Source organism: Pinus tabuliformis, chromosome 2_1 (genome assembly GCF_031772625.1).
Source record: "Pinus tabuliformis cultivar Carrire ecotype Pingquan chromosome 2_1, CPIR1, whole genome shotgun sequence".
Classification (NCBI taxonomy): Eukaryota; Viridiplantae; Streptophyta; class Pinopsida; order Pinales; family Pinaceae; genus Pinus; species Pinus tabuliformis.
Window position 1 is genome coordinate 93665260 of NC_142299.1, and position 13803 is coordinate 93679062.

The window sequence follows — 13803 nt, forward strand, 5'->3', positions numbered from 1 at the left end:
TAAAATTTCATTGTTAAATATTTCCTCATTATAAATAATAATTTTCTTTCTTTTTTCTCCCAAAAAGAAACCTCATTAAAAACCCTCTAAATAATTTCCTCATTATGCTTAGATCATAAACCATATAAATTACTAGTACCTAGGTTTCAAACACCCAACTCCAAAAAAAAATAAAAAAAATCAAACCCATAACCTCCTCAATAATCACTCCTAACTCACGCCCATTTAAACTAACCCTCAAACCTTTATAAACACAAAATTTACATCTCATCCAAACTTTTTTTCTCTACCCATATAAAAACAAACCTATCATAAATGTAATTTTAACCCTATTTAAAAATAGTTATAATTTTCCATAAAAAACGCAATCCATTTAATAAATCTCCATAAACATATACATAATTGTTATTTAAATATTTTATATTAAATCCAATTAATAAATCTTCATAAACATGTTATTTTAAATATTTTCTATTAAACTTATCATATTTAGTTTACTTATACCACGTGTTCATATTCATCCAAGCTTTAAAATGCACCCTTCTCAACCACTAAACCCTAACAAATGTACCTCTCTCAACCACTAAACCCTAACTCGGACGCTCAAGGCAAATTGTTTTCACATTACAATGACACGTCGCCACATCAAAATACCTATCCTTAAACCCTATATACATAAAATATCGTCCATTATTTTTATTTTCATTAATTTTCACTCATTTATTTGGATTTCTCGAAGCCTATAAACTCGCAACAAACTTCATCTCTTCAATCTTTTGTGTTGAGAAACCCTAGCTTTCTCTTGTTTGTTTCTTCGGTCTCTAGTGCTTGCTAGTTTCTTCCAGTGGTTGTGGTTGTGGTTGCGTCTGTTAACTGCAGAAACTCAGCGCATCTAAGGAGTAGAAGGTCCGAGAACTCGATCTCTAAGCCTCTCAATCTCAAAATGGCTCCTCGCCCCGCCAAGAAGGCCGCCGCAGCAAACCCTACTCCAAAGAAGGAGAAAGCTGGAGGTGCTAAGTCGAAGCAGACAACGCCAAAAGCCGAGTCAGTGCCGGCTGTTACTGTTGAAGCCGAAGAGCCAAAGCAGTCACCAGCCAAACCTAATGGAGCAGAGGCGGCAACTGACGCCGACATAGGTATGCATGTGTTCCCATCTTAATATTAACTGATCAGCGAAGTTTACGGTGTTCATCGCATGTATGCGCCTTTCTGTAGTTGTTTTTTCTGGATTTGGTGAAGTAACTCGAGGGTTTAAATGAGAGGCTTGAAGATTTTTCTGATAGTGATAAAATAAAATAAGGTTTTAGAGTGAGGGTTTTAAATATTCTTTAGATTTCAGTTACGTAATTCAGGGACATAGAAAAAATTGTTTATAGCCTCATCCACACAATAGTAATAAGAAACATGCTTATGAAATGGATTAAACTTTTTGTCTTCTCGGTTCTGGGGATTTCTAAAACTTCCTCGCGTTATAGTGGAATAGCACAGGGATTTAGAAAAGGGGTTTAAAAGATCTGTAGGATATCTGTTAAGTAAAACAAGGGTTTGACAAAAAGCTTTGCTGATGGATGGAATGTTTCTTTAGTGAAAGAATTGTCTGATAAAAGGGGGTTCGAGAATTTTGTTTAGTCTAATTTTCACCAAAGCTGTTCTAGGAAGAAATCCTGTTTGAGTTATCGTAGTAGTATTTCTACCTATTTTTCAATAGTGTGTTTTTAAAGTCAATGAAGTAGTGGTAAAAGTCTTAGACATCTTGTTTTGGGTAGTGGTAGAGGTATACAAAGGTTTTCATGTATTTTATGTTTAGGCACAATAGCTAGGGTCCATTTAGCTGTTGTAAATGAAATAATTGCTTGTTTTTTGTTGTTCTAGTAAATGGAATCTGGATTGATTGTTGGCAGTTGTGTGTTGCAAATGTAAGGTTGCTCTTTACCTTGTTTTGGTAAACTATTTTAGTGAAATGTAAGGTTGCTCTTTACCTTGTTTTGGTAAACTATTTCAGTGTTATCATAGCCGCCTGTCTTTTAAGTTCTCACGAACCTTTTCTCACGAACCTTTAGGGTAGAAGAGATTCACATAAGCCAATGGTTTATTTTTTCTGGTTTTATCAGCATTCATATTCGACTCACGTAAGTCCAAACCGTATATTGTTGGCTGTTTTGGAATGAGTAATTGCTTGTCAGATGTTTTGGGTGGCCAAGTGAGCCGAGAGGCTTCTCTCCAGCCCAGTACAGTATAGAAGAGATGCTGTAAGCTCTCCAGCCCAGTATAGGAGAAAAGCGATGTTGTAAGCATTCCAGCCCCGCATACGAAGGTTGTTGTGAGCACTCCAGCCCATTATAGAAGAGATGTTGTAAGCACTCCAGCCCAGTATAGAAGAGATGTTGTAAGCACTCCAGCCCAGTACAGAAGAGATGTTTTATGCTCAGCAGCTCAGTATTGAAGAGATGTTGTAAGCTCAGCAGCTCAGTATTGAAGAGGAGATGTCGCAAGCTCAGCAGCCCAGTATTGAAGAGAAGCGATGTTGTAAGCTCACCAAGAAGAGATGTTGCAAGCTTTCCAGGGTGTTTTGGAATGTCTAAGTAGATGTTGCAATCTCTACAGCCCAGTATATAGTTGCAAGCTCCAAAGCCCAGTCTGGAGTTGACAGAGTGTTTTGGAATGTCTAAATAGATGTTGCAATCTCTACAGCCCAGTATATAGTTGCAAGCTACACAGCCCAGTCTGGAGTTGCAAGCTATCCAGCCCAGTGCAGAAGAGATGTGCTAAACTCTCCAGTATAGAAGAACCCAGTCCAGCATACCCAGCCCAGCATAGAACCCAGTATAGAAGAGAGATGTTGTAATGTCCGGTTATGTTTTTTGCTATTTGAAATTACATAAAATAAGTTTAAATAGAATAAAATGATTTCAAATAGAAATTAATATATATAAATTATTTAAAATAGAAATTAAATAATATATATACACATAAATCTAGTGAGTTGCTTTGGTGTCTTTGATAGTTCCTGAGTTAAGATGAATTTACACTTATTTAACTTGCCTTTGATAGATCCTGAGTTAAGATGGTGCCTTTGATAGATCCTGAGTTAAAGATGAATTTACCCTACTTCAACTTAACATTAATATTATGCGGGTTGAATTTAATACTATCTAACCAAGTTGATTTTAATACAACACTCAAGGTTAAATAGATTTGGTCTTCTGACTTCTTATGAGTTAAGATGAATTTACACTACAACTTAACATTAATATTATGCGGGTTTAATTTAATACTACCTAACCAAGTTGATTTTAATACAACACTCTAAATAGATTTGGTCTTCTGACTTCTTATCCGTTAGATGCCAGCTCAAATAAAGTGTTTTTATTTTGGGAGAATACTGAAATGAATTTTTGATGGAGCAAAATATACTACTTAATGTAAATCCTCGTAAAATATTATGAAATCGACCCTTGGTTAAGACCTGTTTGGAGGTTAGTGCTATTTCTCGTGGATGTTATGTCAACGTTTTCTTTATTGCACCTCCAATATCTTACTGGCACATCAACTCTTGCAGTGATGGAGGACAATGCCAAAACGGAAGCTGAAGAAGACACTAAGGATGAAAAGTTAGATCTAGATGACAATGAGGATCAGGAGGATGAGACAGAAGAAAATCAAGATGGAGATGGCCAAGAAGGTGACGAGGAGGATGCAAAAGGTGAAGGAGAGGAGGCCGAGGCCCAGGACGATGGAGACGAGGGAGATTCACAAGTGGAGGAGGCCGAAGGTGCAGAGGATGAAGAGCACGAGGGTGGTGGAGAAGATGATGAACGTGAAATAAATGACATTCCTGCCCCCTTAAAGGACAGGCAGAAGCAAAAACAATTTGAAATTTTTGTAGGTGGCCTTGATAAGGAAGCTGATGAAGAGGATTTGAAGAAAGTTTTTGGTGCGGTGGGTGAAATTAAGGAAATACGAATGTCCAAGAATCCTACATCTCAGAAGAACAGGGGATTTGCTTTCATACGTTATGAGACTATCGAAGAAGCAAAGCGTGCCTTAACTGAACTGAAGAATGCTCAGGTATGACTGTGAATAATATTTAATGGAATTTAAGTACTAGGTTGAATAGTTTTTCTTAAGGACTTTGAGTATTGCTTGCTTTATGATTTTTTTTTTCTTATTAACTTATTTTTCAGGTTAAGGATAAGCGTTGTGGTGTGTCACCAAGCCAGGATAATAACACTCTTTACATGGGCAATATTTGCAAGACATGGACAAAGGATGTTGTAAGACTTTTCACTGTTTTTTGCTGTGCCTGTCCAATGCTAAGTTCAATAAATTCTTATACGATAAGTTGTGCTTCTCCAATGTTATATGGTAACTTCTTAATGCTTATATTGATCTAAATTGCAGGTGAGAGAAAAGCTGAATGAGTATGGAATTGAAAACATTGAAGAAATGTCCTTAATGGACGATCCAAAAAATGAGGGGCAAAATCGAGGCTTTGCATTCTTGGAGTTCACAAATCATCAATGTGCTATGACTGCGTACAAGCGCCTCCAAAAACGAGATGTTGTGTTAGGTTGTGACAGGAGTGCAAAGGTTGCGTTTGCTGAGTCTTCCATCCAGCCTGACGAGGAACAAATGGCACAGGTATATCATGATGTTTTATAGTTTTCTATTTTTCTTCTTAATTAATTGCAACAAAGAGGTGCTCTACACTGCAGTGTGATATATCATAGTTGCAACGAAATGTAATGTCCATATAACACTGGCACATGCTGGTCTGCTAAATCCATCCTAGTCTGATCCTGATTCTGGATCTATGTAAGTGGTGGGAGGAATCATACCTCTTTAGGTGCAAACCATTCCTCAATTTTCCTCTCTTAAAAAGGTGGGAGGGATTATACCTTTTTAGTTGCAAACTATTTTACAAGCTTTTGGCCTCAAGCGTTTTGATTCATCTCAGCATCTGATAGGTATCTTGTGAATATGTTGAACTGCATAGTTGAATTTCAGTAGGGGTAAATTGCAAAGTAGAGGAGCTTGCATCCCTTTTAATTGTTAATTCAGTGTTCCGCTTCCATTCTATTTTTTTCAGGTTAAGTCTGTTTTCCTTGATGGATTGCCCGCATCTTGGGATGAAGAGCGAGTTAAAGAGGAACTCAAGAAATTTGGTCAAATTGAGAAAGTACAATTATCGAAGAACATGGCCTCTGCCAAGCGTAAAGACTTCGGTTTTGTACATTTTGCTACTCGTGAAGAAGCTCAGGCTTGTGTTGATAGTCTCACTAACATCGAGATTGGAGAGGAAGATAGTAAGGTATACCTCAAGAATCATTGGAGGTATTGACAGCTTTAAATTTCTGTGTATCTGTTCTTAAAAATTATCCCATATTCATGGTCTGTTATGTTTTAAAAACACAGGTAAAGGCTAATATTGCAAAACCCCAACATAAGAGTAGGTTGGTTAAGCAAGGTGTTCGTGGAGGATATCGGGTTGGAGAAGTTAAAGCTGAAGGTAATAAGGGAAAGAAGTCTCGCAAAATGAGGAATCGTGGTCGTAATGATCGAAATCGTGGACGTGGACCTAAGAGTGACAAGAAAAAGGAGAAAACCACTGCACCTACAGAGAAGCAACAAGGTAGGTAGATATTAGTTATTAGTATTATTATGAAATAAAGCTACGACTTTTTTTTGATAATTCAGCTACAAATCATTGGTTCCAGCTGATCCAAAACGTGCCACAAAGAACGATAATGTACCAAAGAAGAAAGGTGATCGTGATCAAGGTCCTCGGAAATCTAATGTTAGGGACCAGAATAAATCTCGGGGATCGTCAAGAACTGATACACGCAGGATCCCGTATGCTAATGATAGATATAGTCGCCATCTGGAACGTGTGCATAGCTATTTGGATGCGCCTAGCCGTCCTTATGGTGGAGTTTCTGGTTCAAAACGTCCATATTCTGCTCTGGTAGGTTTTTGTTTGTTTGTTTGTTGTTTTCTTCTCTTTATTTAATTTATTTATCTGTATTGAGTAATGTTTTATCGGCTGTGCTTTTGTTTTAGCTGTAAATATGGTGTTTTCTGGTTGTTAACTGCTTATATATATATTATGTCAGGATGATGTTCCAAGGTATGCAGAACCAGATTTAAGGCACTCAAGGGCACGCCTAGACTACGATGTTAGTGCTGGTGCTCCGCTCTATGGAGGCACCGGTTATGGCCGGTGGGTGCTTTGTGGTTACTACACAATTTTGAATATTTTTTTCCTAGGTTATTTGTTGTTGAGTTCCTTTTCGGTTTTTTATAGGCTTGGCAGAGCGCCCCAATCAGGTTACAGTGGTCAGCAATCTTATGGCTTATATGACACTCATCAAGCTGGTAAGGATATAGGAGTAAAACTTGTTTTTAGTATTATTTGATACAGAGTCTCCACAACAAATTTGGATCGTCACCAAAACGCTAGTTTCCTTATCAGTTTTACACTATTAAGGAATTAGTATTAAAGGGGCATGCCGTTGCCGTGTATTTCATAAATTTCTGGTTTTTTTTAATGAAATGAGAATTCATGTTATTGATCTCCAGGCGCACTTGGAGGTGCGGCAGTTGGTGGAATTTACTCTCCGGGTTACGGCACCAGTTCTTTGCCAGGCAGGACTGATGTATGTAATACTTACAATCAAAGCGTTCTTGACTGCATTTTTAAAATATCTCCTGGTGTTTACGCTCCTGGTGTTTACATTAACAATGTTAATGATGCCATATGGCTTGCAACGTAATTAATTTCTTATTGTGCGTGAACAGATTGGAGGTGGTTCATATTCTTCTCTCTATGAAAGCCGGAGATCAGGCAGTGGATATTTGTTGGGCCGTGGCTCAAGAGGATATTACTAGAATGTAAGTTCAACAATGTACAATGTTCTAGTATCGGTTGGTTTTTTAATACAACCAAATCTTCTGGTGATTTTTATAGCTGATCATGGATTATAATCAAATTTTATTGTTGTTTTTTGTTTTCTTAGTTAAGTGTACGTGAGACCTTGTCTAGTTGTCTTATGCATGTTTATGGCATACAGATGAGTTTTTATGACAAGAGGCACTAGTCGGCCTAGGCTGGAGTAGATCTATATGCCTCTAGATCAATTATTTGGGTATCTTATGACCGGGCACAAGGAGAGATTATGCCTTATTGCATGGAGCTTCAGCTATCTGCCTTGAGTGGCATCTTTGCCATACGAGATTTTATATCTCATGGCTATGACAGATATCTTAAGATTGCGATAGTAATGCAGTATTAGATTGAACATGTCTGATTTATGATATTAAGGATAGTTCTTTTGGAAGTGAGGGAGAATCTAGAGAAGATTCAACAAATGATTTTTGTTATAAGCTGGGATTTGTGTTAAACCTTCTTCAAAGTTCATTGTTGGATGTAAAGCTTTAAATCTTCTAGATGAATTGAGAACCAGCTTGAACTTTTTAAATTTAGCTCTTTGGGCATCCTGTTTTAAATATAATGGATGTTCGCTTGATGCCCTAAATGGAGCTTTAAGACGCTCGAGTGGCTTTCCTGAACGTACACGTTTTTGCCACTTCTAAGTAGAAAACTTTTTTGGGCATATAATGGTGAACTGATTTTTCAAGCTGGCAAGTTGTCTTCTCAGTTACATAATAGATATGAGATTTGATTTACATTCTGTCAAGTCATAATGGAGATGGTGTTCCCACTGTGATTCTTTGCTATTCATAGACACATCACCCTAGCCGCCAATAATTTCCCGAACTTAATCTTTCCCAAGGAAAAGTTTGGACTGGCCATGGGGACAGTGGCATCTACAAAAGATTAATGCTTGTAGATCATCCCACCATTTTAATTATCATGGGACACACTTCACATGGGAGACACTTATCTCAATGTAGTGAACCTTGGATCTAGTGAGCTTAGAATTTCCCAGTTAGAGATTTGATGTCAAACAATGATAGGTACCAATGATTTCACTTTTTTGATTTACTAGGGCTGTTGGTGATCCAAGTATTTAATGAGATACTTAACTTGGATCCCGGCTTGCTTTACACTCTTTGAAGGGCATTACGGTTGACTTAATCATGGAATTGAAAAAGGATTTGCTTATTTAAATGTTCACTCCAGTCAGACTCTGGACTGCTAAGATTTCAATTGTGGTTGGATGGAGTAAAGCTATCGAATTTTATGGAACAGTTTTGTGATTCAAATCCTTTGTTCCTTGAAGTCTGTTAGAGTTTTGAACTTTTATTGGTCCATCTAGCATTTAAGATGGAGAACCGGCGAGACCTAGCTTTCGTTATTTTGCTACTAGTGATTTTTTTCATTACTATTAAGAATTGTGAAAGTTGATTTGAACTACAGTTTCAAGTTGCTGAACCAAAACGATTGATGTTTTGGTTGATTGATGCCTTTTTTGATGGATTTTTGTGCTTATTGTAAAGGTTTATATCCGTATTAGATTTTTCAAGTAGGCGATTTAACCTTGGGATTCTTTGATTGATGTTTGTGAGGTTATAATAATTTTTTTTTCCTGATGGTTCAGTAAGAGGTAAATTTGGTGGAATTGAAAGTTCATTTTTTTAGGAAAGGCATCTAGTGTTTTTTTTCCCGAGTAATATTTTAGCTCTAGTTCTCATGGTTTACCTCTTTTTTCATTGTTGGACTAACATTTTTCGCCTTGATGTGGTCGTGCCAGACAAGCTTTGTGTAGTAGCTAAAGCTACGTGTAAACTGGTTTCTTTGTCCATTACTAGAGTTTTGCATGTTGTTTGTTTAAAAGTCTTCTTAACAGGCTGCCTTCTATTGGCTTATGTAAATGTAAATGGCAGTCGTGTGAATTGAAGTTTCTATATTATTATTATTTTTATTTATCATCATTATCATTTTGATATATTCACTCGTACCTGAAATATGTAGTTTTATGGAGGTGAATTTAGTTATAGAAATGATAATATGTTTGCTTTATTGATAATCTTTGTGGTGGTAGTGGTGATTTTATGGAATCAGCTTCTTATCCTTTACTCCATAGGCAAAACCCAACCATAGGTATGAATCATCCTATTCATACAGTTATACTGTGACGTTAGATGGACATTGTAATCCTATTCATACTGTCATACTGTGATGTTAGAGGGACATTATTATTTTTATGTGGAATGAAACATGTAGATTTGATTTCATTATTATAACACTATATCCGTGTTGGATCACAATTGTCTATCAAGGATTACGTTATGATCTTTAATCTTAAATACCTTGTATATCCGTGTTGGATCACAATTGTCTATTAAGGATTACATTATGATCTTTAATCTTAAATAACTTGTACGGACGCTTGAATTTTGAAAAGAAAAAATGAATTATAAATCATGCTAAGCATATCTGAGTCTTTTAAGTACTTTTTGGTGTATAATAGAATGTATATTTTTATTTGAGTTTTTGAAGTTGAATGATTTTTACAGTTGGATTGTATATTTTTATGATTATAAAATATTTTTTGATATTTGAACCTAGTCTTCATGCTTAATGCACTGAAAGATGAATGCTCTCAATTAACCATATCATAAAATTTTCAAAGAACCACTAGGGTTCATGTTTAATGCACAGAAAGATGAATGGTCTGAATTAACTAATCATAATGGTCTCAATTACAAGCAATGAAATAAGACATCGTAATGATGTACGCAAAGCATTATGATAAATGTTTATAAGAATTATTAAATCAAGGAATGAAATAAAACGTCATAGTGACATACATCATAATTTGTATAAGGTTTAAATTTATTAATTAAACAAATGAAATCTATAGGATTTATCAATTGAAGAAATGAAATCTTTGCTATAAAATCAATTTGCAACTTAATAAAAATGTTTGTCTCATTGGTTTCTCAGTGGTAATTGAAGAAATGAAATCTTTGCTGTAAGTTCAATTTGAAAATAAAAAAATGTTTGTAATGTCCAGGGTAGCAATGGTTGTGCAAATAAAATCTCGCTGAACCTGAATAAGTAACAAAATAATATGATAGGTAAATTTGTATGGATTTAGTAAGGAATGAAATAAAATGTCATGGTCATCTATCAACAACTTATTTGGGAAAGTTATCTGAAAGAACCACTAACAAACCTCCTTGCACAATTGGCGATGGTTGTGCAAATAAAATCTTGCTGAACCTGAATAATTTACAAAATAATATGATAGGTAAATTTGTGTGTAGATTTGTCAAGGAATGAAATAAAATGTCATGCTCATCTTATCAGCAACTTATTTGCGAAAGTTATTTGAAATAACCACTAGCAAACCTCCTTTTATCGAATTTGCTGAAGGGTATTTTTGATTATTGGTGAAGTTTATTACTTTTGCGAAAGTCATTTGAAATAACCACTAACAAATCTCCTTTTATAGAAGTTGCTGAAGGTATGTTATTACTTTTGAATGTTTTATAACTCAGTTTGATGGTCAATTACTAATAATGAATTACATAGTTGCAAATGATCGTTGACATAAATTCAAACTAGAAATTGATTCTAATTAAATTGTTGGTTAGGGGTTGAAATTAAGTTAATAATATTAGTTTGTAGATGCTTTTATTGAACTTGCTTTTATGGTCAATACTAATAATGAATTATATAGTTGCAAATGATCTTTTAAAACTTTGTACCTTTCATGAAGAATTCAACATCAAATAAAATGAATTATATAGTTGCAAATAGTTGCAAATGATCTTTTAAAACTTTGTACTCGAATAAATTATTCTTACATAAGAAAATCACTTTTATTGCCAAAATATTTACTTTTTTGTTTAATTATATATACATGAGTATTTACCCACCCAAGAATCTATGTAAGCTTTGTTTTATATATATATATATAGATTTGTATATTTGAAGTTTCAAATTAAATTCTATATAAATAAAGCGTCAAACTAAGTTACCGTGATTTATGTAATTGCTCATATTTATCATATGCTTTTCTTAGCACAAATATCGGTAGGAGTAAAAACGTAAATATTGTTTAAAAAGCTTTACTGAAACTTGAATTTTTTTGTGAGGTTCAGTATAGTCAATTACCCTTTTATCTTTCCTTATTTGTGGTATCAAAGCTTTTCTTAATTGGTTGTCTAACATATTTATTAATCAATATAGCTCATTGTAGATTAGTTGTCCGACGTGAATCAAGAGTGTCGAAATACAAAAATGAAGGCATGAATATATTGGTTTTTTAGTGCTTCCATGTTCTTTGGCTAAATGAGGGAGGCATAAATATGTTGGGTTTTATTTCTTGTTCTTTGGCCTTGCGTATTCAATTCAGATTCTTGTGGATTGGCCAAAGTTATGGGAGTGCACAGTTTGAAATAATGTTATATGTTGGGTTTTATTTCTAGTTCTTTGGCCTTGCGTATTCATGTTGGGTTTTATTTCTAGTTCTTTGGCCTTTGCGTATTCAATTGAGATTCTTGTGGATGGGCCAAAGTTATGGGAGTGCACAATTTGAAATGATGTTATAAGGTTGGAGAACTTGAGGTCTCAACCACTAATATTTTGGATTGCTTAGTGTAATGCTTGGAATAGTTCTAAATATGGCTGGAAGTTTAGGTCTCTTATTAGAGGAAGAGCCCCCCAAATGCTTTGAAAAGGGAAATTATAGTGGTTTCAACCTAGAACACTTCTAGGTTTTGCAACAATTTCAAATTTGGCTAGAAGTAAGTCTTTTGCTAGAGAAAGTGCTCCTTAAAGGACTATTTGAGGTCTTTGAAATAGTTTAAAGCTAACATTGAATGAGGAAATGAGCACATTTGCCATGGTTGGCTGAGGCAACTAAATAACTTTGATTGAGCATTAATGCTAATTTAAGAGATAGATATTGGCCTAGATGTTCTTGGCCTCTAATAGTAAGCAAATAGAATGAAACTTGTTGGAGCTAGCATGGTCGTGTTGCCAAGATGAGTGGGTTGTATGCGACTTGGGAAAAGGAGGATTGATTTTCTAAGTTAGGGGACACGAATGAAGGAAATACAAAGGTTGTAGAAGAAGCCTAGGTATTTGTGAGACTCGGGAACTACTAGGAGTTTTTTTAGTGATGAATCAAAAATGTAAAGATAATGTTTTGGGCTGATGCTGCTTTTATGTGCTGCATATATAAAGAATAGATGTCCATCTAATGCTATAAGAAACAAGACTCCTTATGAATTGTGGTATGGACATGTTCCTTTGGTAAAACATCTCAGGATTTTTGGTTCCACTTGTTATGCTTTGATACCAAAGGTACATAGAAACAAACTTGGTGCTAGAAGCCGTAAGTAAATACTGCCTCTATGATGAAGTAAATAAAAAGTTTGTTGTATTTACAGATGTCATTTTTCTCTCTTTCAACAAACTTTTTCACAAGAGAGTCAAAGGTTATATCTTTAAGATTTCCATTTGCTTGTAAAGACTCAAGATAATTGGAGTAGGTAGGATAGAGTGCCTTGAGAAAAACAATAAGATGGATATCCATCTCAACCTTAGTGGATTTAATATCATGCATTATAGACTTTAGTTCACATTCTGCACTTGAAGTTGTTCAACTCATGATTAAACTCTTGAACAACTTCAAGTGCAGAATGTGAGTCATAGAGTTGTTTCAGCTTTTGTAAAGCTTCAAAGACAGTTGAATATGATGAAATATGGCGACTTACTTTTCATTTACAGATGCTGCGATTAATGCATAGGCTTTGTTGTTCTTGTTTTCCCAAATGACGAGCTCCTTCTCTGATGTATGCTGCACTGGGTCATTGTCTCCTTCTCCGACGCGCACTCATTGAAGATGAGGGTGTGTTTTATCATCTGGGACCATTCATGATAGTTCTCCTTGCTAGTGAGAACTATTCCTACCATGGATATGATTGAATGCGTTCTGCAATTTTTTTTTGCTTTTACCAATATACAGTAAAATTGTACTCAAAAGGGCATTATTGAGACTCAGCAAATCAGTGTTGGTGTGGCCACGATTAATGTAATACACCAAGACTGTGTATTAAACATAAAACATAATAGTAGCATCTTTGATACAGATTACCGATTATTGAATCTTATAACCCAGGAAAAATATATATAGAGGCAGTCTTCACATCAATATGAATAAATGCACGAAGCTGTATTTTTAGTAGGGAAATAGATGTTTTTCACCACTACCAATCACCCATCGGAGACTACCTCATTTCAATATATATATATATATTATATTGGAAAACAAAAGTATTTGCATAACTGTGAAACCAACATCCAACAAACATATTTAATCTGCCATCCTAAGATTTGAAGAGGAGAGCTAAAGCTATCCTTGGCTCTCCAGCAATGTAAGCAGAACTACAAATGTAAGACAGTCCAGCAATGCAAGTGGACCTGCATGGGCCACCATGGAACTAGCTGGCGGACAGTCCAACAATGCAAGCGGACCTGCTGACGCTTGGATCCAAAGACTTCGATCCACTGCACTCGCGCTCCTAGGGGTAAAAGCCCACGAGGCTTAGAGACTAGCCGGCGGGGTCATTTCTTCCCAGATCCCTCAAGAAGCAAAGAACAATGGATTGCAACGCACACGCAATCAAAGGCCTCGGCCTCAGGGAAGATGGCAGAGCTTTTCCTCTGGTAGCGGGTTTCTTCGGGCAGCAAGAAGCTCGGGAAGCAGCCGGGTTGGTGGTCGATATGATTCGCCAGATCCCTCAAGACTTGCTTGAAAACATTTACCTCGCAGGTGCGCAGGGTATGGTGAGGCCAACGGTTTGAATGCTGGTGCGCAGGGTATG

General features: G+C 35.8%; 1 protein-coding gene across 2 annotated transcripts; it reads left to right on the top strand.

Moving 5' to 3' along the window:
* The first annotated feature begins 739 nt into the window (after window positions 1-739).
* Window positions 740-7482, top strand: LOC149198943 (uncharacterized). Of its 2 annotated transcripts, none has more exons than XM_089402232.1 (12): window positions 740-1136; window positions 3560-4068; window positions 4185-4274; window positions 4402-4641; window positions 5090-5311; window positions 5416-5632; window positions 5718-5965; window positions 6114-6220; window positions 6305-6375; window positions 6580-6656; window positions 6799-6891; window positions 7017-7482. In XM_089402232.1, exons 1-11 carry the CDS (start codon window positions 944-946, stop codon window positions 6886-6888), a joined length of 2064 nt encoding a protein of 687 aa, XP_089258358.1. In that variant the 5' UTR covers window positions 740-943; the 3' UTR covers window positions 6889-6891; window positions 7017-7482. The 2 variants fall into 2 exon arrangements, with proteins under 2 accessions (XP_089258358.1, XP_089258357.1); XM_089402231.1 differs by having other exon boundaries at window positions 7071-7482.
* Window positions 7483-13803: the final 6321 nt, after the last annotated feature.